A 27,248-nucleotide genomic window follows, 5' to 3' on the forward strand; every position below is an offset into this window, starting at 1 on the left:
CAACTCCCAAATGTCAAGATTCTATTTTCCCCAAACTCCACCAGTGTTCACATTTGGGCATATTGAATATTCGTGTGGAGTTTGGTCCAGATCCATCATTGAGTCCACAGTGCTCTCTGGATGTAGGTGAACTACAACTCCAAAACCAAAGAACACTGCCCAGCAAACCCTTCGAGTATTTTCTGTTGGTCATGGAAGAACTGTGTGCCAAGTTTGGTTCAATGCCATCGTTGGTGGGGTTCAGAATGCTCTATGATTGTAGGTGAACTATAAATCCCAGATCCATCATTGTTTGAATCCACAGTGCTCTCTGGACGTAGGTGAACCAGAACTCCCAAACTCAAGGTCAATGCCCACCAAAGCATTTTTCTGTTGGTCGTGGGAGTTATGTGTGGCAAGTTTGGTTCAGTTCCATCATTGGTGGGGTTCAGAATGCTCTTTGAATGTAGGTGAACTATAAATCCCAGGAAGTACAACTCCCAAATGTCAAGGTCTATTTTCCCCAAACTCCACCAGTGTTTGTATTTGGGCATATTGAGTATTAGTGCCATGTTTGGTCCATATCTATCGTTGTTTGAGTCCCCAGTGCTCTCTGGATGTAGGTGAACTACAACTCTCAAACCTCAAGGTTACTGCCCACCAAACCCTTCCAGTATTTTCAGTTGGTTGTGAGAGTTCTGTGTGGCAAATTTGGTTCAATTTCAACATTGGTGGAGTTCAGAATGCTATTTTATTTTAGGTGAACTATAAATACCAGCAACTACAACTCCAGGCTGATGGTCACTCCTTGTGTTGTGAGAGATTTTGTTGCCAAATTTGGTGTGATTTCGTTCATTTGTTCTTTTGTTTTGCTCTTTTGTTCTTTTGTACTCATTATGCACAGAGAATTTATATAGATAGATAGATAGATAGAAGATGATTCGCATAGTGAAATGTTGATACATGGCCATCCTCCTGCCCCCTCTCTGCCTTCTCTTCTGAAGGTTAAACATGTCCTTTGTTTCAGGCCCTTTCCTAAGGATGATGATGATGCTGAGAACCTCGCTTGGTGGGCTTGAGATGCAAAGAGGGGCCAAGCGGGCGCCTCCTCCCCCCCCTCCTCCTCCTCCTCCGGCGTTGGGCTGAAGGGCTCCGGCGGGTGTCTCAATGTCAGGCGGGGGAGGCGGCGGGGTCGGGCCGGCAGAGGGCGCGCGTGGGAGCCTGGCCGGCCTCGCCTTACCTCTCTCCCCTCCCCTCCCCTCCCCTCCCCTCCTCTCCCTCGCGTGGGTCGGAGCCAGAGCTGGAGCCGGAGCCGGCTGGACTCGCGATGATCGCCAGGCGCGGGAGGCAGCGCTGAGGAGCGGCTGAAGGGCTGACCGTCCCTCCGCCGCCCTCTCTGTCTCTCTCTGTCTCTCCTCCCATCTTCCTCCTCTTCTCCCCGCGGCCAGGCTGGAGCCCTTTCCTCGGGCGGCAGGAAGAGAAGCAGCAGGAGGCGGGCATGGAGGACAGCAAGCCCAGCTCCTCGCCCGGCAGCCGGGAGGACGGCAGCCCCGGCGCCAACGCCTGCTTCCAGGGCAAGGCGGAGAAGGGGCCGCTGGGCAGCCCGGGCGCCTCGGGCAGCCTCAAGGAGCATGGCAACTCGGTCTGCTTCAAAGTGGACGGGAGCGGGGCCGGCGGAGAGGAGCCCGGGCCGGGATGCTTGGACGACCCCGACGCCGCCCGCCGCCAGCAGCAGCAGCAGCAGCAGCAACAGTACGGCTTCATGCAGCGGCAGTTCACCTCCATGCTCCAGCCCGGGGTCAACAAATTCTCCCTCCGCATGTTCGGGAGCCAGAAGGCGGTGGAAAAGGAGCAGGAACGGGTTAAAACTGCAGGATTCTGGATCATCCACCCCTACAGCGACTTCAGGTGGGTTTGGGGAGCAGGTCGGTTGGAAGGTCAACGCATGGGGGGAAGCGGTGGAGGGCTGTCCCAAGGAAAACCCAACTGCTGGAAAAGAGAGTGGCCCAAGGGTGCTAACACCTGGAAGGCATTGCAATGCCCAGCTTAGGAGTGGGGAGACCCACAGAGTAGTTCAGTTGACTCTCAAGTTCCCACTCCATCAGAACCTTCTCCAGGCATATAGAGCTTGTTCCCACAATATATGGAAGAGTTTGGCAAAAGGCACTCCATAGGGCAGGCATGGGCCAACTTGGATGCTTCAGGTATTTTGGACTCCCAACTCCCACCATTCCTAACAGCCTCAGGCCCTTTTCTTTTCCCCCTCAACCTCTTAAGTAGTTGAGGGGGAAAAGAAAGAGGCCTGAGCCTGTTAGGAATGGTGGGAGTTGGGAATCCAAAATATCTGAAGCACCCAAGTTGGCCCATGCCTACCATAGGATGTTCTATCTTATGCGCCTACTTCTCCTTTTCCCTCCCACCACCATAGACGTCCTCATCCAAACTCTTGCTAAAGGTGAGGAGTGCAGGAAGGACATTTTCCCCAAAGGAGAGAAATTCAGAAATTCCCAACTTTTTCACTACTTCTTTCTCCTTCTCTACACATCCTTTTGTAGGTCAAGGCTTGGTGACAAAATACCAACAAAACAAAACATGCATGTATTTCAGAATCCCTTGTTTGCTCATGACTGTGTTTATTTATTTCATGCATTTCTACTCCGCCCTTCTCCCCCCGAAGGGACTTCCCTCCTTCCAGGTGATGGGGGCATACTTCAGAAGCCTTTCTTTGCTCATGACCATGTTTGGTGGGACTTACTTCCACGAGTCCGCACTGGCACAGTGGGTTAAACTGCTGAGCTGCTAAACTTGCTGACCAAAAGGTCGCCGGTGAGCTCTCACTGTTAGCCCCATCTTCTGCCGACCTAGCAATTCAAAAACATGCAAATGTGAGTAGATCAATAGGTACCGCTCCGGCAGGAAGGTAACAGCACTCCATGCTGGCCACATGACCTTGGAGGTATCTATGGACAATGCTAGCTTGTTGGTTTAAAAATGGAGATGAGCACCCACCCCCAGAGTTGGACAGGACTAGACTTAATATCAGGGGAAAACCTTTACCTTTACTTCCAGGAAAATTATGTATAGGATTGTCAACTTTAAACTCTTCCCTGGTTCCTGGGACCCTCACGGTCACATGCTGGCCACATGACCTTGGAGGTGTCTATGGACAATGCTGGCTCTTTGCCTTAGAAATGGAGATGAGCACCAATCCCCAGAGTTGGACATGGCTAGATTTAATGTCAGGGGAAAACCTTTACCTTTACTTCCAGGTAAATTATGTCTAGGATTGTCAACCTTAAACTCTTCCCTTGCTCCTGGGATCCTCACGGCAGGGCAGATACTCCACAGGGGGCATGCGGAATGCACTTGTCCTCTTTGAGGTCCTCTTGGATTTAATTCACTTCTCTTGATTCATTGACTTGCCCTTGATTTCAGTGGGACAAAGACAACTCTGTCCGGCTTTGTAGCTCAGATGTTCCCCTGAGAACCATCCGAAACCTATCCCCTCCCAAAGGTTAGTCTTTCCTCCCTGTGAGCGCCACAGAACACAACAAAACAACTCCCCAGCTCTTCTTCCCTGGGCCTTTTCTTCTCAAGGTGATGTGGCATTGACCTTCAGAGTTGGAAGCAGGATTGATTCGTAGTCCAAGTCAACCCCTGCAGTGCCTTTCTAGACAAAAGATAAGAGGGGTAGTCCTTGTCTTCCCAAGTTTTCCGGTGTGCTCATTGCATCCCAGTAACATGAGACATTGCACAAAAACAAATCAAAATTTTGGCAGGCAAAGCCTGGAGTGTGAAATGTGACTTGATCTGAGGGAGCTTTTCTTGCTTTATCATCTCTGCATCGTATTTATCCTGTGAAAGGGGAAACTGATGAAGATTGTCTCACGAGAAAGTGGGGCATGGTAAGATACAATTGAGATGTGCTGCTTCCCCCCAGAACCCAGAAATTGAGAACAACCTGAAATAAACACTCTCTTTTTTTGTAATTCAAAGTTATAACAAGTTTCAGTTTCCCAATCAGCTGCTCAAACAAATAGGCGCCATATTTTGTTTTGAAATGGAGAACAAAGTATTATCTCCATGTTGTCCCAAATAGTGTTTGGCGTGGAAGCACCACATCTGACCTTGACTAAAATCCTTTGAAGACTGACACTATGCCATTTGGTTTTGACAGCGTAACACACTTAACATTCACCTGTTGGATACATACATACTCAACAAAGTTATGCACATGTAGAGAGATAGACTTGTATAATTATATCTGGGATTTAAAAAAAGGAAATCTACTTATTATATTTTTTTTGTGTCTGTACCTTTCAGGATATGTTGTCTGAGCAGCTTTTGTGTGTATGTGTGTGTGTCAGGAGCGACTTGAGAAACTGCAAGTTGCTTCTGGTGTAAGAGAATTGGCCATCTGCTAGGACATTGTCCATTGTCCGCCCAGATGTTTCACCCTTCTGTGGGAGGCTTCTCTCATGTCATTGCATGAGAAGTTGGAGCTGACAGAAGGGACTTCACCCCTCTCCACAGATTCAAACCACTGACCTTTCAGTCAGCAGTCCTGACAGCACAAGGGTTTAACTCATTGCACCAGTCTGAGCAGCCATAGCCCCTTCCACACAGGTGAATAAATTCCCACATTATCTGCTTTGCACTGGAATATAAAGCAGTGTGGACTCAGATCACCCAGTTCAAAGTAGATATTTTCTGCCTTGATATTCTGGGTTATATGACTGTGTGGAAGCACCCTAAGAAACCAAGAATATAATAGAGTAAAATGACAATAACATACAGCAAACACACAAGCAAACAATCACCATACAATTTCTGCACCTGCTCAAGCTGCATTTTTGTGACTGGGGCCTTCAGATGTTAACATGCTACCTCATATATGAAAAGTGGTCATGTCAAGAAGTACATCCATTCTGACACAGAGGTGTGTCTTGGTCTCCCTCACCCTCTCCATTCATAGATATATGCACTGTTCATGGTTCTTTGAATGACAGTGTTAGTTTTCTTCCTGCCCTGTCCTGCTTTTCTGTGTCAGGGGAAAAAAGACAAGGAAACAAAGGAAACAAAAGACATTCAGAATGGGACAATGAGACAGGACTCTTTGCCTGGAAATTGGAAACGTGTACCCGCAAGATTCAGCCTCTGACTGTATTAGCTTAATACCCTTTTAAAAGTGACTTTTTAATAGCTCTCTTCCTGGATACTTTTGGAATAGGATGTGATGCTATTAGCTTAATAATAATAATAATAAAAGAAAAACCAGAGACCAGTTGGGGGGGATTACAAGGATTGAGGACAGCTGGGATTTTGCTTAATGATTTTTGGACAGAATGGGGTTTGTCCTTATTTACCTGGTGCTTGAAAGTCATCCAGAGAACAGTATCTCCTTGAGCTATACAGCTACGCACTAAAGGGATTGGGAGTGGGCAGAAACAGCATAACTGGTCGAATTTCTACACCCTCCCTAACTGGGAGCTATCCAGGGTGTTGAATAATAGTGCGCTCGGAAATCCCCGCTTTAACCTTGAGATCCATGCCCTTGCCATATTCAGAGTATACATAACATCTGTTCCCTTATGTACTGTAGCTAATGTAGTCTCTCTTCTCATCAGTGTGAAAGAGAGTACAATATGCCAAAAAGGAGAAGGAGCATTCAGTATTAATAGCCTTCTGAGATAGGTTATAAATACTTGGATCGAAATGGTCTTCTATGTTCATTTAAAAGCTATATATAGAACAAGCACAATTTTAATTTAATATTAAGAATATAGAATGGTTCACTTTATTCAAATGCATGAAGATGGATGGAGAGTGCAAATATGAGATCTTGTATATGTTTAGGATGGATGGATGTGTGTTTGTGTATATATATATATGTATGTGTGTGTGTGTATGTATATCTCTCTCTGTGTATATATGTTTGTGTATGTATATATTTCCATATATACATACACACTGTACTGTTTTATATATATATATATATATATATATATAGAGAGAGAGAGAGAGAGAGAGAGAGAGAGAGAAACAGCACCAAATAAATATTGACCCTGATGGCATTTGTGGATTGGAGGAATTGTTTGTTTTGCATGTTTTCAAAATCATGGATTGCTAAGCATCCCATAAAAATATGGATATGATATGTCAGCTAGGGAATTAAGTTGTTGTAAAGATAGTTATATAGTTGTGGAGGCAATATGGATGAGGGTTTTTGTTCTGAATGCAGGTATCTTTTCAGTAATCTATCACAGCATAACATCCCTACCTCCGTTAACTAATTTGGTTTTTAGGTATTCATAAGTAAATTTGAGAAATTTCATGGAAATGTCGGATAAATTGTGAATTTACAATATCTGCTGAAGACAAGTAGAACAATGAAGGACGTGGCACATTCTGGTGATAATGGGGCAGGAGAAATTTGCTTGCAGAATGTACTTATTCCATTGAGCTCTTTACCACTGGGAAACCAACTGAAAAGAATAGACGCAAATTGCTAAATGAACAGATTCCCGGTGGAATGGCCATGTTGGTTTGCTGCAGCAAAAGACATCACAGGGTCTTGTGCACCCTAAAGACTAACATGTTTTAGCTGACATAAGCTTGGTTGCTGTTCCCAAAAGTGTTTGCCAGACAGTTTGTTAGTCTTTAAGGTGTCACAGGGCTGTCATTTTTCAGTTACTTGAGAGGTTGATGCTCCGGGTTGATTGAGAATTTAGCTTTTAAAGTTGGCTATACATCCATTTTAAATGTCACAACACTTGTGCGCTTCTATGTTACCATTTGTCAATGTCACTGGCGTGTTTTTAAATGGCCATGTTTCCCTACAATGAGCATGGATTTGGTTTGTTATGACCATTTATATAACTGTGTGTGTGTGCGTACAGACACACACACACATCTGGTACAAAAAAGAACAAATGTAATTCAGCTTTTTCTCAGACAGTCATTTGGTATGTATGGAAATAAAATGTTAAAGAAAAGATGCTGTTTTGTTATTCTATTTTATCCTATCCTATCCAATTTGCTGTTGATCCACTCCTTTGGGCTTCACGCAAATCTACCATTTGCCAAAATATATGATCTGGTGCTTTTCTTTTCCATTTCTGGCTGAATAGTTTAACCATTGGTTTGTCCCATTGAATACGAGGTCTGCCCAGGGGCTGCTTGTGGTCTCTTGGTATTCAGTTCGTAATTCAACATGTCGATCAGTTGTCTATTGTTCATGCTAAATGCCCTGTTCATTTTCTTTTTGCCTCACAGATTTCATTGACCACGTCACATAGCCTGGGTTTTTTTGGTGCAGCTCTTTCTTGCTGCCTTTATCTCTTATTGCCGTGGTTCTCAACCTGTGGGTCCCCAGATGTTTTGGGCTTCAACCCCCAGATATCCTAATAGATGGGAAACTGGCGGGGATTTCTGTGAGTTGTAGGCCAAAGCAGCTGGGGACCCACAGGTTGAGAATCACTGTCTTATTGTCACACTGCACATCCTTCTTTCCATTGCTCTCTGAGTCACCACCGGTTTTTCCTCCTCTAACTTCCTCCTCTAACTGCCTTGAGTCGCCGATAGGCTGAGAAAGGTGGTATACAAATACAGTAAATAAATAACTTGTTTTTTTGTTATCCAAGTTATATTAGACAAATTGATGACTTACTTTGTGTTCTGCTTCTGCTTTTTTTGTTGTTGTTTAGTAGCATACATGGAGCATCCTACTTATGCTAGCTCTGGAGAAAGTTCCACTTATTAGTATGTCTTACCTCCTAATATAGGGTTACAGCTACAGTGAAGCTATTGGTCTACCAACATACTACCAGTAATAAGTAATCAGCATACAACTGTCATACCTGCAAGAGATAAGTTCCCAATGTTTGAGTGGGTATGTGAAATTGTGGATAAGCCTGAAGCCTATTGAAATGAAGAACCCCTAATCCATTAATACCATACAGTTGCACTGGAGTACCTATAAAATGCCTCTAGAGGACATATTTTATTCAACTTGGATAAATGAAACTGCAGGTATTTGTCCTGTAGATATGGGGGTTATGCTGTATGTCAGTGGTAAGAATCTGATTCCATTTCACAGAGATACCATTATGAGCATCTTGCTAGAACTATGTCCAGTTCTGTGAAGGGAGCTTGAAATATAAATATAACTTATCAATGTACATTTCCTAAGTATGTGTGATTGCACATATTTTGAAAGACTACAAATGTATGGTTCCAGGAAGTATATTTTGAAAGACTATCTAATTATTCTAATTAATAAAAGTACCTTCATTTGTAATTTCAGGATTAAATTCCATACTCACTACAGACTATAAATAACCAAGGTCATTAAGATGCTTATGAACTAAGTGGATTTCTATAGAAATGAACTGAGTTAATTATTGATGGTTATATACAGAATCAGATAAAATCAATTCATGATCCATTTACATTCCCTCCTTGGCATGTTACAACTTCCTCTCAGCTTATTTTCAGTCCATTTCAAATCCATATCTCAAGAATTAATGGATATGGATGGGGAAATTACCATTAAAGAGCCCTGATATAAGTATTTATAGAACACGGTATTTTGTCTGGGTGATGACTAGCAAGAGAAAAAGCTTGTCTGTTGATGTGAAAAATATTATTTTATTCTGTAGGAAAAAAAATCCAAGGGAATGATTGGCACACATTTCTCATAATGTTTTCAGCATATTTATGACAAACAGTTTGGTTTCCTAACAACAATAACAAATAAAGAGTGCTGTTATAAATACTTTACAGGAAGATGCTTTTTTCAGAGTAGGGAATTATATCAGAATGTTTTTGGACATTTCCTGAAAGTAATGAAAGAAAGATGTGAAATTACATATCCATTTTCTTTCTAAGTCTAAAATGGTAATTTGGACATCATTTAAAAATTAGATGTGCTTTTTGGACTCTGGACATCTTCATGGGGAAAATGCATGAATTGCCATCTTAGGCATGGCCAGGAAGAATCAGAAGTGAATGTGTTGCAGGTACTTCCAAAGAAGTGAAGCTATGATAGATCTGATCATTTTTGCAATCTTTCTTGGTTGGAGAGCTTCTGTATAATTTTTGGCGTACATATAATTTTTTAAAATTGCTATCTTTTTAGCTTCTGAAAACGATTTAATACTACTTAATAAAACATCACAGCTACGTTTTGGTATTAATGCAGATAATTTCTACAGGGTATTTCTCTCCCATGAGTAGCTCTAAGACACCATTTTACAGCTGTAAAAACAAGATATTCCATTTTATGTAGATCTTTTAACTGGTTTGTTCAACTGTGCCTACAGAAATGGAGGTATGCCAGTGTGCTACAAATATCAGCGAAGCACGAAAATATAGGTAGCGCCTCACACCCAGAGAAATCAAAACATTTAAAAATATTTTAGATTTTCTCTTGAAAATCTGTTATTTTTGTGCTGAGTTTAAACAACCTGAGTTTCCTCTTTAAAAATTAAAGTATTATCAGTGCAATGGTATTAAGCATGAAACCACTTGGAGAGTTCATTTGGCTGTTTAAACCTGGGTCTTATTATGCAGATAATACCCAGCAGTTTGATTTTGTCTTTTGAATAATGCCAAGAAAACCATGAACATTTTGAAATGTTGATTGAGAGTTTTAAAAAGAAAAAGGAAGGAAGACTGAAAGGAAGACTGATTCGGATGTGAATTCAGACTCAGTTCCAAACAGATTCTGTTGGTTAGCGATACTGGTAACTGATCTTCATTTTCACCCTCCTAAATTTGCCTTACATTTCTGTCAGCTCTTCTTTATGCTAATGATAACATTTACTGGTTGGAAATGTTCATTGGTTTAAGTTGATTCATCTGAGAGCACTTGCTGTTTACTGCTAATGAACCCATTGTGATTAATTACTATGTCTAAAATCTTGGTTTTCACTCAAAAGAACTGTGAACTTCTTTGTTCATTTAACAATAATAAATATACTTTATTTATATTCCTCTCTGTCTCCATGAAGGGACTCCGAACAGATTACAGGTACATATATGGCAAACATTCAGTGCTGTTATACAATTGACAAAGACAGACAGCACATAAACAGAGACAAGGCTTCCCTTTTTTCATCTCTGGCACCTGGCTGTGTTTGACTCGGCCATAGGGAGTGCTGTTGTTTCATCTTCCATTCTGAAGAGCCTGTCTTCCATTGACACCTTTCCTGGTCAGATTTTTCCAGCATGTTTTTCAAGGCACCTTTTACCTCCCCGCCAAATCAGTACCTATTTATCTACTTACATTGTTGTTTTCGAACTGCTAGGTGAGCAGAAGCTGAGGTGACAGTGGGAGCTCACCCCAACCCGACTGCCAACCTTCCGGTTGGCAGGATCTTCTATAGCAGGCAGTTTAACTCGGTGTGTTAGACCCACCCTTTACTTGTGAAGTATTGTTTGCAGTGACTGTGATATATAAATAAATATAGGTGGCGGCGATGACTTGGATAGACTGAAGATTAATGAGAACTCATTTGACCAATTAACATGAAATAAGAGTGTGTGTTTGTATACATGCTTGTACACATGCCTTCAAGTTGTCTGTTGACTTATGGCAATCCAATTAATTTAATAGGGTTTTCTTAGGTAAAGGATGCTCATAGATGGTTTTGGCGAGTCCTTCCGCAGTAGTATGTCTTACAGCACCTGATATTCATTGGTGGTCTCCTTTCAAAGTACTAAACCAGGGTTGATCCGGATTATCATCCAAGATCAAACAGGATCTGGTGTCCTTGGGGTATTTAGGCAGATAAATAGATTTTGGGGAATTATCTTTCATTCCTATAGTCAGCCCTAGATAGCCGTATCTTCTGCATCCACAGATTCAACCAACATTGCTTGAAAATATTAAGGGAACCCCCCCCCCCCCACATTCATTTCAATTGTTCACCAGCTTATATAATATATGGCATTTTGTTACATTATATAAAATGGGAATTTAAGTGTCCATGTATTTTAATATCCAAAGGATAGCCTGAAAGCAAATCCCAGTGGATACAGAGGATCTACTGAACTTAGAAATTCTTGGCCAGAGAGCCAAACTACAAACCTGAGGATTCCATAGGATTTTGCTATGACATTTGAAGTAAAATTTTTATAAAGCAGGCTTATAAAATAATTTCCTAAATTCCTTTTAAAATGGATTTTTTTTGTGGGGAAAACATAATAGAGTAATGTTCATTATTTAATTACTAATCTTGACATCCGGGTGAGCTTTTCATTGCTATGTGTTACTGTTTCCCCCATGTTTTCATTTATGGGAACCTATGTTTGCCAGTGTTGTAACGGTCACATATTAGTTGGCTTTCTCTTGGAATAAAATTTTGCAGATCTTACATAAGCTTTCCCATCAAAGACCATTTTATTTCACCCCTGGGCTCTTCTGTTCAAAGGGACTATCAGAGTCTTCTGTGGCACCTTAAAGATGAAAGGTAGATCTGTGTGATATATTAGGTAGGCTTCAGGTGCACGGACTGTGTGTGTGTGTTTGTGTGAGCACAGGTGTGCTTTTTAAAACACATACACTGAGGCAAAAAACATAAATGGGACACTTTTTCTTGTAGTGAAGACAGGCCAAAAGGCTAAAGAGAACGTGCCATTCTGCTAGGAATGAAGAGCTAATTAGCAAACGCATTATATAAGCAGCATGATAAATCTTTGTCTGAACACCTCCACTTAATTTCTTCACAATCCAATTGTGACAGCAGTGCTATGTGTCTGAGATTTCCTTCTCACTAAAGTAGTCTTGCCCTTGTAGCCTGTGCAGATATTTTGGTTTCAGATGAAATAGTCTGTGTGAGTAGTTTAATCGGGTTTGCTCATATCTCTGAAACGATGGACTTAGTGTACTTGCATATTTTCAAATAATACTTTTTTAAAAACCACTAGACTTTTATATTTTTAACTTGCCTAGAAAACAGGAATACTTGACATAATTGTTTCTCTAATGTCAAGCCATTCATTGGTTTTTCACATCCTGGCTATGAGTTCGGACTAGCAATCACATGCCATGATCTTGCAAAAATTTCTTAAGCTGTTCCCAAAGATCCTTTTTATTCTAAAGCTGGACATGACAGGCTCTGCAATTTATATCCTTTTATATATGCAAAGCACATGGTCTTCTCTCAAGTTTTGACATCTCAATTCAATACAATTTAATAAGGGCAACTTTCTTGTTATAGCCATGCATATTAATAAATATTTTAACTTCTGCCATTTTCACCTCTGTCTTTCAAGGTACTTTTCAAGTTTATTTTATTCTTATGATTAATAGTATTCTTAACTTTTTGTGTGGTTTTACTGATATGTATTTTGTCCGTGCTCATTTTAATTGTTTTGTGGGACACCTTGAACCACACTTTTGGTAGAAAGGTGATATGATCGGGGCAACTGTAATGAAGATGATAGTTTTGTTTTTTCATTAATTGCTGCTACATCTTGCATTGCTTCTGTATACTAGCTAATGGTGGTTAATTGCAACCTAAACATTTAAAGATTCGGAGAACCACATAGCATCTAAGGGTGATTAATGTTTTCCATTAGTTGGTCAAAGAAACAGCTCCCCTTCTCCCCCCCTCCCCCCCCCCCCAAAAAAAAAGATATTAGGGACATAGACCTAACTGTGCTTGTTCAGGTCAAAACCTGATAGCTGGATTTTGATCTTTAATATTCAACTGGGGAAAGAAAATATTTTCGTCCTCCAAAATGTTGTCTTGTTGGCATAATTAACACAAAACTAGATTGACAAGGTAGACATTTTATGATATTGTCATCTGAGCTGTTCTAAACAATTCTCAGTGTGAGCCACTTGCCAAATATAATGACGACAGAGGAAAATAAAGGTGGGATGAAACTTCTATTTATGGCACAGGTTCCAATGAAATCTATTGCATTTGGTTGGATGGTGTTTGATGCTGTTACTTATTATCTTTATTTATACACCACCTTTTCTCTCTTAAAGAGCGTCAAAGTGGCAAACAGTTTTAAAAACAATACAATATATGATTTAAAGCCTAAAGACAATAAACACTAAATCAGTATTAAACTATTTTAAAATCCATCCCTTGGTTGGGTCTTAAATACGTCCTTCTTTAAAAGCCTGCCTAAATAAAAAGATTGTAGTCTGCTGCCAGAAATACAGCAGGGAGGGCCATTCTGACTACCCTGGACAGGGAGTATCAAAATCGAGGGGCAGCCACCAAGAAGGCTCTCTTTCTTTTGTTCCCACCAGCCGAGCTTACAATGGTGGTGGGACTAAGATAAAGGCATCTCAGAGCCTAGGCCAGTTCATACTGGGAGATATAATCTGCCAAATAGCCTGGACATGAGCCATTGAGGACTTTATAGGTAAAAACTAGATAGATCCATTTTCTAAGAGCGACTGAAAATAAATGTGCTGGCAGGACCTATTTAGAGGTGTTGATTTTTTGTCATTTGTAATCCCTAAATCTCAGGGTAGGGAGGTGGGGAACAAATTACAGGAAGTGCTTCTATTACCCAGAAATTTGAAATCCAAAATACTCTACAATCCAAAATTGTCTGCATGAATGGCTGGGATATTGACATTTTCACTTTCTGATGGTACAATATACACAAAATTTGTTTATGTTCAAAATTATGTTTAAAATTACATTCTGGATGTATATACTTTGTACATATGCACGAGGTATATACGAAACATAAATGAACTTCATCTTTAGTCTTGGATCCCATCTCCGAAATACCTAATTATATATGTATTCCAAAATCTGGGGGGGGGGGGGGGATCTGAAATCCAAAACACTTCTGGTTCAAAGTCTTTTCCAAGTACAGGGTGAGGCAGCATAGCTTCCTTTTTTCAAAACTTAATAAAACCCATTGTATGAATCAGATTTTTTTTATAATGTAGGCTCATACCTAAAGTTTTGTTTCACGTAGTTTTGAAGATCAAATTAGGTAGGCGACGTCCCCCATTCTCCATTCTCCATACACTGAGTAAACCGATTTCTGGCGTTTGTCATGACTCTTGCCAGCATAGCAGACATTATGTTGGCATTTTCTTCCTGGATGTTGGTCTTCAAATCTTGCAGGGTCCTTGGATGGTTCACATAAACATGGGATTTCAAAAAACCCCATGGAAAAAAATCACAAGGGGCCAAATCTGGAGAGTGGGCTGGCCACTCCAAATCCGCTTGAAAAGTAGGCCTCAACGGCAAAAGCACACTCCTCACTGTTCCAACGCATGATGGTGACTGAATTGTGTCAGGACAAAACTTTATACTCCCGCCTCTCGAACGAGACCACTAGCACTCCACTACGTCTTCAACCAACTGAATGGCCCCCATTTTTATAAAAAGGAAGTTATGCTGCCTCACCCTGCATTTTTTTCTAGTTTAAAGTAAATTTATTTATTTATTTATTTATTTACTTACTATATTTGTATACCGCTCTTCTCAGCCCTCAGGGCGACTCAGAGCAGTTCACAACAGCAAACACAATACTTAAAACATGATAAAAACAGTTGAGAACAATTTAAAAGAATAACATTATAACAATCAATATAGAAAATTAGATTTGGATGGTTCACTATGCTATCATGAATTTAAAATGGAAGGGAAGGAATTCTCCTTTCAGTCAAACAGAAGGAAGAGAAGAAAAGAAAAGAAATAGGCACATTTGGGGGAAAAGATGGTCTCATGCAACACTATATGTACTGAAAACAATAAATTGAAGTAGGGGTGATCGCCTTATGCTTTACAGTAATGACCTGCACTACAAGCCTTTGATTTCCAAAAGCTGTCTTGCTCATGTCCTTCTGACATAGTTTTTTCAAGGACAGAAAAAGGAGCAATGTCTGTCTTCAATTAGCATTTCTAGAATGTATTGATTAATATTGCACCACTAAAAATGACCATGACACTATAAATTAGTCTGAAGCCTTCGGCTAATTTACACCTGCAGACCGTCCCCCTCCCTTAATTTCAGCAAAATGTAGCATGGATAATTGAAAGACTACTCTACCATAAGTACATAGCCTATCAATTACTAATAAAGTTAACTGTATAGAACAGTCAAGGATAGATATCATCTATACTGCAGAGCTTCAGATTTCCCTGACTATATGAAATTTGAACCATAATATACATTTCAGATTGTATTTAATATTTAATATTTATTGAATTGTGAATTTGTATTTTATTAATATTATTTTCATTTGTCTTAATACCAGTGCCTAGCAAAGCAGTGAAAAGTCAGTGTATACATATTTGACATACCTTCATGTATGAAAGCTTGTTTTGGTAATCAATCTATATTTTCTGGAGTGAGACATTAACCTGGGAAGGAGAATTAAATTTCTATTAAAAACATTGTATGTCTGAATATTATGTGTAGTGTTAAATTAGACATGTTTTTGTTGTTGCAGGCTATTGCTACTATCAACACTGTTTTGTTATTTCTTGTTATTATGTTCCCCAAACTTCTTACTCCTTCTTTTAAAAGGTTGTGATTCCATTGTCAGCAATGTTTTCTAGGCTGAAAATATAATCTGTGTATTATAAATGACCTTGTCCTTGAACATATGGAGGAGCAGTTAAAAGTGTTTGTTGATATTCCTAGTAGGTCAACTGAGGTTTCTGGCAACTGCACCACTGATTCAACAAACCCTAATTCAAAAAAAGTAATCTCTACAGTCCTCTCCATCCTGCATGATTTACGTACCATGTATTTCAATACAGTGAGCATGCAATGCAAGTCCCCTATTCTATTACAACATTTAATGTCACAATGCTACCCTGAGCCATCATATTATCCTGAATACATCCAATCTTGCTTCATTTCAGAAGCTAAACATGGTCAGTCCAAGTTAGTACATCAGTAGGAGGTCACCAAGGATTTCCTGTGGAGGAGTCCTTGCTAAACTAATGGTTATAAGCACTTTTGTAAGTAAGCTTCATATGCTCAACTTTTAGAAAATTGCTTTAATTTAACATGTCAGCCTTTATTTCAAATCACTTAATTAATGGATTTATTCTATATGTGGCTCTTTAAGGCCAATACATCAGAAGCCAACAGTTTCCTACTGAAACCAAGAAGAATGAGACACCAACCTGTAAGGACACCCAAAATAGTTTGATAACTGCTGTTTTTTTTTGAGGTCACCCAAGGTCAGTTTTTCATGTTTGAGGAGCCAGTCTCCATTACACTAGAAGAGTGGCTAATATAATATAATTGCCTGAGTTTCATTGTTTTTTTTTCTTTCAATATATGTTGTCCCTTTTTAAGTTTGAGAGCTGACAACAAGAACTTAGTTTTCATTGTGTGGACAGTTTTAAAAGCAAATGCTTTAAGTAAAGAAGTGAAATTTCAATTTGTGCAATCACCTTTCACAAATAGATATATTTAGATATGTAAAAACTGCCTTTCAAGACCAAAGCAATAAAAGGTACCTGGGTCATATTAAATACATACAGGCATTAAAATAATAATAAAAAATATTGTTATGGCTTATGGCAGGAAGCCCTGGTGGCGTAGCGGGTTAAACCACTGAGCTGCTGAACTTGCTGACCGAAAGGTCAGTGGTTTGAATCCATGGAGTGGGGTGAACCCCAGCTTCTGCCAACCTAGCAGTTCAAAAACATGCAAATGTTAATAGATCAGTAGGTACTGCTTTGGTGGGAATGTAATGGCGTTCCATGCAGTCATGCCAGCCACATGACCTTAGAGGCATCTACAGACAATGCCGGCTCTTCAGCTTAGAAATGGAGATGAGCTCCACCCCTCAGAGTCAGACACGACTACAGTTAATGTCACGGAAATCCTTTACCTATGGCTTATGCACATCATTTGCAATTTTTCACAAACATAATATGGCTTTCAGTCTCTGTAATCATCCAAAATTATTAAAAGAAATGCCTAGCCTATTTTTGGCTGAAAATAAATAAATAAATGTAGAAAGGTACAGGAGATAACTTATTAATTGTCTAAAGTCTTTCAGCCATCTATTCCAATGGTTCTGTTTTCTCCAGAGGCTAGATTTCAATTTTGAAAATCTTAGTGTGTTCAGTGCTAATTCCTAAAGGGCTCATACTAGACATAGCAAAGTAAGTTAATGACAAAAATTGTTGGGTGTCATTGGCACTACTTCAAGGTCATTCATACACAGCATTAATAAATGTGTATGCTAACTCAGGATGGATTGTGCAGAAATAATGAAAATGAATACTCTCTGGACCTACAGCAGGTTGGCAAATCCATGGCTGTGTTTAATAGAAGTTCCTGGTTTTACAGGAAGTATTAACAGTACTGAACTCACCTGCATATTAGACATAAAATTCAGCACTTTGGATAGTTCCCCTTAACATTCCTATAAAACTGGGAGTATTTACTGTAAATTTCAGTTTAGATTTATCGGTCGAAACAGAGCTACTCTGATCTTGACTAAATATGTGTGGCTTTAGTGCTTGGCATAGGCCTTGTAATGCTGTTCTTACATTGTGCCATACTGTCTGAATCTTATGATTTATCCCAACTTATTTAGACCCATTAAATCAGTGAGATTCGATGTGTAGACCCATTAAATCAGTAGAATATGTGTACGTTCATAATTCAACAATTGATTCAGTCAGATTCAGACCAGTAATTTTATATGTGCTTGCTGCAAGGCACATAACTGTATTAAATGTGACTCAAAAAGATGCCTGTATATGGCAAGTGAAGCTTTATGAATCACAGTGTTGGAATGATTTCTTCTGCACCACTAGTTCATCCACAAATATTTTTGAAGTCACTATGCTGTTAAGGATATTCCTTTGATATATTTCCATATTATATGGGATGTCAGTTTTTCCATGATCAGCTGTTTTGTTTGGACTGAATTTGAAGTCAACTCTTGTCGGAAATGCTAGAAGTTTAAGTGTTTTCAGTATATGTGTTTCAATACACAGTATTTGTTTAATAAAATAGCCACTGTATCACATTTAGTCCAGAATTCCCTTTTTTCTTTGGCTAACCAGAGTCTAATGAAAAGGTCAGAATCCCTATATGAGAGTACTAATACCTGTCATACAAGTTTTCCCCAAATGTCTCTGCTTATGGATGAAACATATAGTAGACATTGATACTCCTGTCCTTAGAATTTTTCCAATCCTCTAGCAGTCTAATCTGGTGGCATGACTGAATTGTTTGGCAAGGAATACCAAACTATTTTGTTTTTGTTATGTGTCTTCTAGTCAATTCTGACTTGCACTGAGCATATCATACATTTTTCTAGGCAAGATTTGTTCAGAGGATATTTAACATTACCTTGTTATAAGGTTGAGAGAGCATGACCTGCACAAGATCAGCAAGTGACTTTCCATGGATTAAAGACTCAGTTTTCTCAGAGTCTTCATCCAACACCACACTGGCATTTCTATTATTATTATTATTATTATTATTATTGTGTCAGGAGTGATTTGAGAAACTGCAAGTCGCTTCTCATGTGAGAGAATTGGCTGTCTGCAAAGACGTCGCCCAAGGGATGCCAGGATGTTTTGACTATCCTTGTGGGAGGCTTCTCTCATGTCCCCACATGGGGAGCCAGAGCTGACAGAGGGAGCTCATCTCCCCAGATTCGAACCTGTGACCTGTCGGTCTTCAGTCCTCCTAGCACAAGGGTTTAACCCACTGTGCCACCAGGGGCTCCTTTCTATTATTCTTCATTACACATTAGTCAAATTCAATGTGTTATTCCAGGATTGAAAAGTATATTGGTGTGGGGAAAACACTTCTCTGTCCATTTTTCCATGCCATGCATAGTTTTAGAGACCACTAATGAAAGTTCCCATTTTGCTCAGATTAGCAAACTATTGGTCCTGCCCTAATGCAGTGCATACGCTCTCTCTCTATACCTCTATCCAAAATGCTGGTTGTGTCTACTTTTTCTTTTTCTGCTTCGGTACTCATTCAAACTGTATGAGTCTTGCTTGGATGATAACTCATTTATTCCTTCCTTTAGCTTTCTTATCTTCTCCCTGCCTTACGAGGAACCAGGAGTCAGTCAGTCTGTCTTTTTCAGGGTTGCCATGTACTAGTTCCCAAAATCTGGGCAGCAAAAATTCATATTATGCAGGTAATTTGCTCATTTTTCAGAATATGCTGGGCCCTGAGAGGGTAGACAAGTAGGCAAATACACTGTCGATTTGTTACCCGGAAGCATTATAGTCTGAGGTGTGTGATGTTAGAAAATGAAAGTGTGGGTTTTTAAAGATTCTTCTCATGCAATGCATAGCTTTACAAACTGTAGCCTGAAGCATTACCACCTGGAGGGCTGGTTACAAGACTACATGTCTGGATTGTCTGTAAAACCTAGGGATAAAAGGCCATTTTTTTTGAAACATTTAAAGCCCAAAGAGACGCACTGCAAATGAATAACACAGGCATTGTGATTCAGGATCAGAGCTACCTACAAGGTGAGTGCAAAGTTTTTTAAGTCCAAGTAGACAAGCCCTTGATGAAAAATTACATACTTGTGTTGATGCAATGAATTGGGTTTCTTACAGATTTGTTAGATTTCTGCAAATGAATTTGAACCAGTTTGTTAAGGATCTTAGAAGCTCTTCTGTCTAAATAATCAGACTTGGAATAGGCCAATAAGGCACATTGATTTGACCATTATGCTGTCAATATTTAAGCTTTGCTTTTTTTTTTTGAAGGGAGGGAGCAGGACTCTGATTAAATTGGTCAAATATAATACTACAGAAAATTCAAATAATCTGGATAATGTTGTCAGAATTGGTCTCTTGTTTATGTATGTTAGAACTGCAAGTGGGAAATTTTGAGAAAACTGGCAAACCAAATTTTGAGAAAACTGGCAAGATAGGATAACAACAAAGATGGAATAGATTAGGATTCCAGAAGACTATGCAGAGTTCATACAATTCAGAATGTATTAGGCTAATGGCTTGTACAATCTTTCCATCAATTTTTATTCAAACTTAAAACATTAAGAAATTATGTTGGAGCCCAGTTCTTGCCTTATTTCTACCCTGTGATCCATCTTTTTATTTTGTTCTAGATTTCCACTGACTTGACATTTGAGTGTATTTGATTTTTATGGTTCAAAGTCTGCCAAGGCCACATCAAGCAGTGGAAATGACCTGTTGTCCACCTTTTAATTAAATCTTTAAAGAGCTCTCCTCATTTTGAGAGAAGAAAGTGAAAGCAGCAGCAAAACATAAATAATTGATAAAAGTTAGACCATTTAAGGGACCTAACATGATACTTTTACTGAAATAAATGGGATGTATTTATATTCATATTTTCTGATAATGGGATTTGTGTTAGAAATGTACTTCCATATCTGGATTCTGGCCTCTTGGTGTCCTTTTTCTTTGATTTCTATAAAATAGGAACAATTTCAAATCATGATGATAATTTTATGTTCATCAATTTTGGGAATAAAACTATAAATAAATTCAAATAGTTCTGGCTACACCAAAAAACAAAACAACAGGCACATTAGAACTTGGACTTTGACAATAAGACTAAATATGATAGCCTATACTCAAGTAGGACCCTTCCAAATATTGAATGTAAGTTGGTATTGATAAGTATTCTGTCTATCAATGACTTGGAAGAATGAGCGGGAAATGAACATTTGAAGAAAATGGTACATCTTGCAAATAGGATCTTGAATAACTGTATAGAGTCCAAACTTACTATGAGCTACAGTAACTCTGCCATCTCCATTTCTGGCTTTGTTAAGTTAAGCAAAAGACTCAAGCACAAAGATATATAGGTATGAGAAGTAGGTTCCACATGTAAAAATGGGTTGTAACTTGTACCTTTGAGACATAAATGAAGCTTTAATTGTTGGGAACAGAATTGTTTATCACCAAACTAGACAGAGCAGCACTGGGTCACAAGTGACAATGACCTAAGTTTCCTTGAGTGCTTATTTTAAGAGCAGCTTATCAGCAGTTGCAGCTATGGAGAACTTACTTGAAGGCAAACACTTTCAATTGTCACCTTTAACCTGTACTTTATGTGTCTGGAGCAAGGAAACAGCTGTGGCAGGGCTGTGCAAAGTCATTAAAGAAACAGGGATGCTTTGAATGCTCTGGGATCAGAGAGCATTTTTTTTCAAAGGGTTTTAAAAGGTTCGGGTTACAGAACAAAATGTATTGCTGAAAAATAAATTGTACTGGTGGAAAAAGATAGTGTGAAAAATTCTTCTCTCATGAGGGCTCCAAACCCATACACACAACTGTATTATAATCAGATGCTATCTTGTGTTTTTCATCAAAATGCAAAATTTCACCAGTGGACCGAAAACTACATCTTGCAATTTTACAATGGACATAAAACTTACATAAGTGCATGTAGAACCCAGTATTGTTTGGACATGGCAGAAAATATAATCAAAAATTAGAGAAAGCAAATTAATTAACTTGCAGGCCTAAAGGCAGGAATCCTGGTGGCATGTTTCTTTGTCAGCTGGTCTTGGAACATTTTTAGGTTGGATAAAAGTGCTTAAATAATTGATGTATAAGGAGAGTGCAAAGAATCCTGAGACTAAATCCAGCTATGTTAGTAAAGCATGTAAAGCAAAAATGACAGTTCATTTCTGTAACAGCTATATTTATTTTGAGCAGCTTATGCGTTAGATTTTAGTGCCTGTAATTTGCACTGTTGTCTCCATTATACCTAGAAAATACACATTTTATCAGTGTTTAGCCTAATTGTGGCATTTCATGACTCTATTGACTAGCTATGGGCATATTATTCTGGTATGGGGTGGTTAAAGTGCAATTTCAGGTCTGCATGTTGTTAGGAAATGATAGCCATACATCTAACAAGTGGAATAGCTAGTATTCTTAAGGTAAGATGAGCAACAACAAGTCTCACACCACCAACATTACTACACATGGTTTAGGACAGAAATATAGCAGGCTTGGGGAGCATCCCAAAGGGGCATGAGAGATGGTAGTGATCTGGAATGAGGTACTCCAGATTAGCATCATCAAACTGCCACTGTGGTTGAATGTCAGCTAACCAGCTTGTCACTCTTCACTCACACCACTTTACCTGCCTCCTTCAGTTTGCCATTTGCAGTGTCCACCAGGCACAGAAACGAAAGTGGACTTTGCTCAGCTGCTGGAATGATGATATTCACAGTCCTGAGGCAAAGCATGAGAGGGGAAAGGAGAAGGAGGAGTTGCTCCCCCCTCTCTTCTTCAATTTCCATGCTATTTTGGGTATTGTCACTCAAGGTGTTAAGCAGTGTCCAGCTCCATTTTGTGCATGATGGACACCACAAGCAGCATATCAAAGGGGCAAAGTAGGTACTATTCCCTGACCATGGCCCATGGAAAGCAGGAGAGCACTGTAATCAACTGCAACCACTTTCAGAATATGAAGTGGCACAGTTGTGATTACACATGCCACATGTGGAGTACTCTTGAGTTTCGGGAAAGCTTTGGAATATCCTGCGACTTATCTTAACATGGTTCAGGGCTACATTATGCCAAAACATCACCATCTTTCATGAATCCACCATGGATCTGATTTAGCCTCACTTTGGCTTCAAGTGTCAGTGAAGATGCACCCTTAATTTTCAGTGTAAAACTGCACATGAATTGGGTTTGTATACAAATTCTAAAGGTTTTGTAACTTCTCATGGTGAGTGTACCTGTAACATATGCTGTCCTTGAAGAACAGGAAAAAATATCAGACTACAAAATGAAGGAAGAGAGAAAGAAAGAGGGAGAGTATAGTTAAGATCAATAAATAAGAAATTACATGAATAGATGCTATATATAAACTCTCTGGGAAACATGCAAAGTAGCAACTACAGGGCAAACGTGTGCTAAGATTACCACATGTGGCACAAAGGTTTATGTTCTTGTTAAACCTTACAAACAGTAGTGGCTGGAAATCAGTTTGCTTATTTAATTTTGTACATGAGCTATTTGGGGAACAAGATGTAGCACCTACAATATCTTCTTAAAGTTCAAACTTAAACCAGAATGGATTCATTATCAATGATGTAGAAACTACTAACTGCCACTGATTCATTGTGGGGTTAATTGTTCAACTCCTTCTGAAATCAGATGGACCTGAATTGTGGCTAATGAGTTCAGTAAGTGACAGATAGGCTGATTTGCCTTTTAGAAGTGAGATACATAACATTGGCTATAATTAACTCAGGATTATTTCTCACTGGAAAGGCTTAGGTGTTCATGTTTTGTCAAGTTTGTGAAACTGTTTAACATGCTGGATTTCAGCGAGTTAGCTTTTTGAGGATAGGAGTTGTTTGTCTTCATCTATTGATCCTTGTTAATTTTTTAAATATTAATTTGGTTCACTTTCCCAGGATCCTAAAAAAACTGGACCCCAGCCTTCTCTCTTTTGTGGTCAAATTCCTAGTGATACTGTCTTTCTGTAACTTAAATACACTGGACACATAATGAAATACTAGGGGTTGGATAAACATGCTGTGAACCTGCCAAAAGCTATAATTCTCCCCCATTTTTCTGGACAAAATGAGCAGTTATTAAAAGGTCATGCTTAAAATACATAAAGAAGCACATGGTTCTCTGGTTTATCAGAAAGATTCATTTTCCCTTACATTTGACTGTTTAAAAAAAGCGACAAAGATGGGAAATCATTGGACAAAATGGGGAGTGGAGTATACATAGCCTTAATGCTGCAGCTCTTATCAGATTTTGTCAATATAGCTAGTGGGGATGGATTATGCAGTTGCTGTTGGGAACTACATATTCTTTATTCCTAATATAAAAATAGAACACCTTGGAACCGGACCTTTGCAGGATTGAAAGGTAACCAAATTTGATTCCCCTATATGTGTATAAGGCAGTTACAGCAATCCAATAACCATCGAAAAGGTAAAGGAGACCATTGTATACAAAGTGTCCCATGGTGTCTTCAAAATTTACAAAACATGGCACAAGTGTCTTTTGCCTATCATCAGGTGCATGCAATGCCAATTCAATACTCATGTAAAATACACAATTGTGAGTAGGATGGTTGACATATATGTTCAAATTAATTGAACTATTGTCAGTGAAAATTTCCCTTTTGACACTAGCCTTTGACAAAATTTCTGTAATGATGCAAACTTCCTGGATCAGGTAAGCCAATTGGAACTTCTAATATGTTATAGATGTATTGTCGAAGGCTTTCATGGCCGGAATCACTGGGTTGTTGTAGGTTTTTTCGGGATATATGGCCATGTTCTAGAGGCATTCTCTCCTGCATCTATGGGCTTTATGCCTGCATCTATGGGATTTACAGTGGATACTCCACCGCAGACATCAGAAGAGCTACAAGACCGAGAACAAGCCATGAGAGTCAAGACAAAGATCCACCCAGAGGAAAAGTGTTCTTGCCATAATCAAGGGAACCACTGAACGCATAGGGAAGTTGATGAGGAAACCCAGCATACACACTATCTACAGACCCACCAAGAAATTCCAACAAATGCTATGTTCAGCAAAAGACAAGAGGGATCCTCTCACTTCTGCAGGAGTCTACCAGATACCATGCAGCTGTGGGCAAGTCTACATAGGGACCACCAAACACAGCATTGCCCAGACACGAATCAAGGAACATGAAAGGCACTGCAGACTAATTCAGCCAGAGAAGTCAGCCATAGCAGAGCATCTGATGAACCAACATGGACACAGCATATAATTTGAGAACACAGAAATGCTGGACCACTCTAACAACCACCATGTCAGACTACACAGAGAAGCCATTGAAACACATAAGCATGTGGACAATTTCAACAGAAAGGAAAAAAACCATGAAAATGAACAAAATCTGGCTACCAGTGTTAAACAAAACTCTAAAATCACAACAGCAAAACAACAGAGAAGAAATAATCAGGGACAACTAATCACCTCTCAACAAAAGATTCCCCCAGGCACTAACAAGCCACATAAAAAAAAACTGCCAGGCCATCAAATGCTAATCAGGGTGGTCAGTTGAAACATTCACACCTAGCTCCAACAGACAAGAGTTCTTTGTTCCACCCTGGTCATTCCACAGATATATAAACCCAATTTTCCTAGTTTCAATAGACCTCATGACCTCTGAGAATGCCTGCCATAGATGCAGGCAAAACGTCAGGAGAGAATGCCTCCAGAACATGGCCATATAGCCTGAAAAAAGCCCTACTGCAACCCATGTTATAGATGTTCTCCTAATTTAAACCTGTAGCAAAAATATTAGAACTTCATAAGAAATTATATCTCTTTTCCTAATCTCATTTTGCCATTTTTTTGCTGCACAACTAATCTAAAGCTAGAGTAAGAATGTCCCCTGAGATTGTTCTACCACTATTTTTTAAATATTTCTGTTTTTCATGTAAGATTATTTTGTGCAGAGATTTGCCTATCTTCCCAATGTAGAAGAGCATTTGACAGAAATGGCATATATCACTTTTGAAAGATGAGCAAATAGAATCCTTGACATAATGGACAATATTCTCAAAATTTTTGATGAAACTTCCTCAGTGGGTATGGGAACAAAGTAAGCATATGGATTTGTGATAGGGTTTGGTGCTTGTGAATTCTTTGTCTTCATCTGTTGTTTTGGAATGTGATCTAGCAAATAGTGATTTAAGATAATCGGGAAGATGTCTCTTAAAAGCACAAACAACCCTTAACCTGTGTGAGAGAAGTGTCATTGACTATTAACATATTTTTTAGTAGTTGCAGTTGGGAGCTGTAGGCAGAAGAGATGTTCTATATCTTTTTCTATCAAAATCTGTCCTCTAGTAAATTATTTCTGGCTAGCATTGGGTTGATTGTTTTTCCACTTTTGGGGTGATTACTGTAGCTCGAGAAAAACCTGCATTAAATCCTTAAGTTATGGATTTTTCTCCAGCAAATCTGAACCAGTACAACTGTCTTGTAGAGCTTTGTCTGTAGACAATGACTTTTCGTCATGCATTCTGGGTAGATTCTGAGACCATGTAAGTTGGTGTAGTGTTGTTTTTCAATAAAACGTGGTGCTTAAATCCCTGTCACATGGTTGTCTATTGGTATTATGAAAGTCAATAGCTTTGTGAACTGGTCTAACCTTAGGTTGACAGGAGATTAAAGTTATTGAAGTTCTAGTGGAACTTCTCAAGTGATGCCTGCCCATCAACTTACTTAGAGGATAAAGGTATCAACATTGTTCCTCAGATGGAGGGGAGAGTTTTGAAGACAGGAGCTGAGATAGTGCTCTTCTAATCATCCATAAATATACTGGCATACTGTGGTCTGAATATCAATAGTCTTTATTTTTTTAAAAATTGCTGCATTGTTTTATTTTTTCTGATTCATTTAACTTGTTGAACATATACATGCACACTGTCATGTTACTGGGATGTGAGATAAAGTTAGTAAATTGGGTTAAAGAACAAATTATCCCACAGCTCTGAAACTTAATGGGCGATTTTGGAACAGCCACTGTCTCTTAACTCAGAGATGTGAAACTTCGTTTGTAGCAGATTTTAGAAATCAACAAGATGGATGGGAATATCTGCCAGAAATTTACTTTTATGTTTGTTTTTTTTAAAAAAAATACTATGAGATGTGCAAGACCTCATAAGTGCTGGTGCAGATATCTAAATGTGCAAACAAGCAGGGTTTTTTTTTTTTTGTGATTATCTCTCTTCACCCTCCTGCTACCTTTACTTTTTCCCTCATGAATTCCATTTCCCTTTTGGGTCACTTGCTTCCCATGCTGGTGCATACTGTGTAAATTCAAGCTCTGTTTAATTTCATAGACATCAGAACAAATGAATAGTTGCAGAGAGTTCTCATGGGAATTGCTTTCCAATTGTTCTTCCATTTAGCCACCAGTGTGTCTGTGGCTTCATTTGTTTACTGCTCTCATCTCATCAGCTGTGTTGGGATTTTAAAACATGCACATGCACTGGGGCAGTTGACACCAGTGCATAGTAATGAAATCACATGTTTTCCATGAGTGCAGGGATATACAGTCATGCGAATATGTGCATTTTCAGCCAAAATCAGATTTTAAGTGCACCTTTTTAACATGTGTTTTTATGTCACTAATACAACCCAGTGCACATTTTTGGCAAATTTCATTTAGCCACACACCGCTTTATCCCGGTTCCTTCTGCATTTTAGAGCCTGTATATAAGGGCCCTACATAGTAAGATGCACAATCAAATTTAGTGTGGGAAAATTGGTGATAGCAATGCCAGATTGTATTAATGCCTGAGAGTA

General features: G+C 39.2%; 1 protein-coding gene across 2 annotated transcripts in view; it reads left to right on the forward strand.

Moving 5' to 3' along the window:
• Nucleotides 1-1,214: 1,214 nt before the first annotated feature.
• The window catches only part of HCN1 (hyperpolarization activated cyclic nucleotide gated potassium channel 1), a 214,072-nt gene continuing 188,038 nt past the window's right edge, over nt 1,215-27,248 (forward strand). The window contains exon 1 of one of the 2 annotated variants that reach the window (XR_009630579.2): nt 1,215-1,887. Coding sequence is in view for 1 of the 2 variants with exons in the window: in XM_060761466.2 (XP_060617449.2) it covers nt 1,478-1,887 (410 nt within the window). In the remaining variant the exon portion in view is untranslated. The remainder of the gene's footprint in view (nt 1,888-27,248) is intronic. The other variant, XM_060761466.2, reaches the window with a different exon arrangement.

Source organism: Anolis sagrei, chromosome 2 (genome assembly GCF_037176765.1).
Source record: "Anolis sagrei isolate rAnoSag1 chromosome 2, rAnoSag1.mat, whole genome shotgun sequence".
Lineage (NCBI taxonomy): Eukaryota > Metazoa > Chordata > Lepidosauria > Squamata > Dactyloidae > Anolis > Anolis sagrei.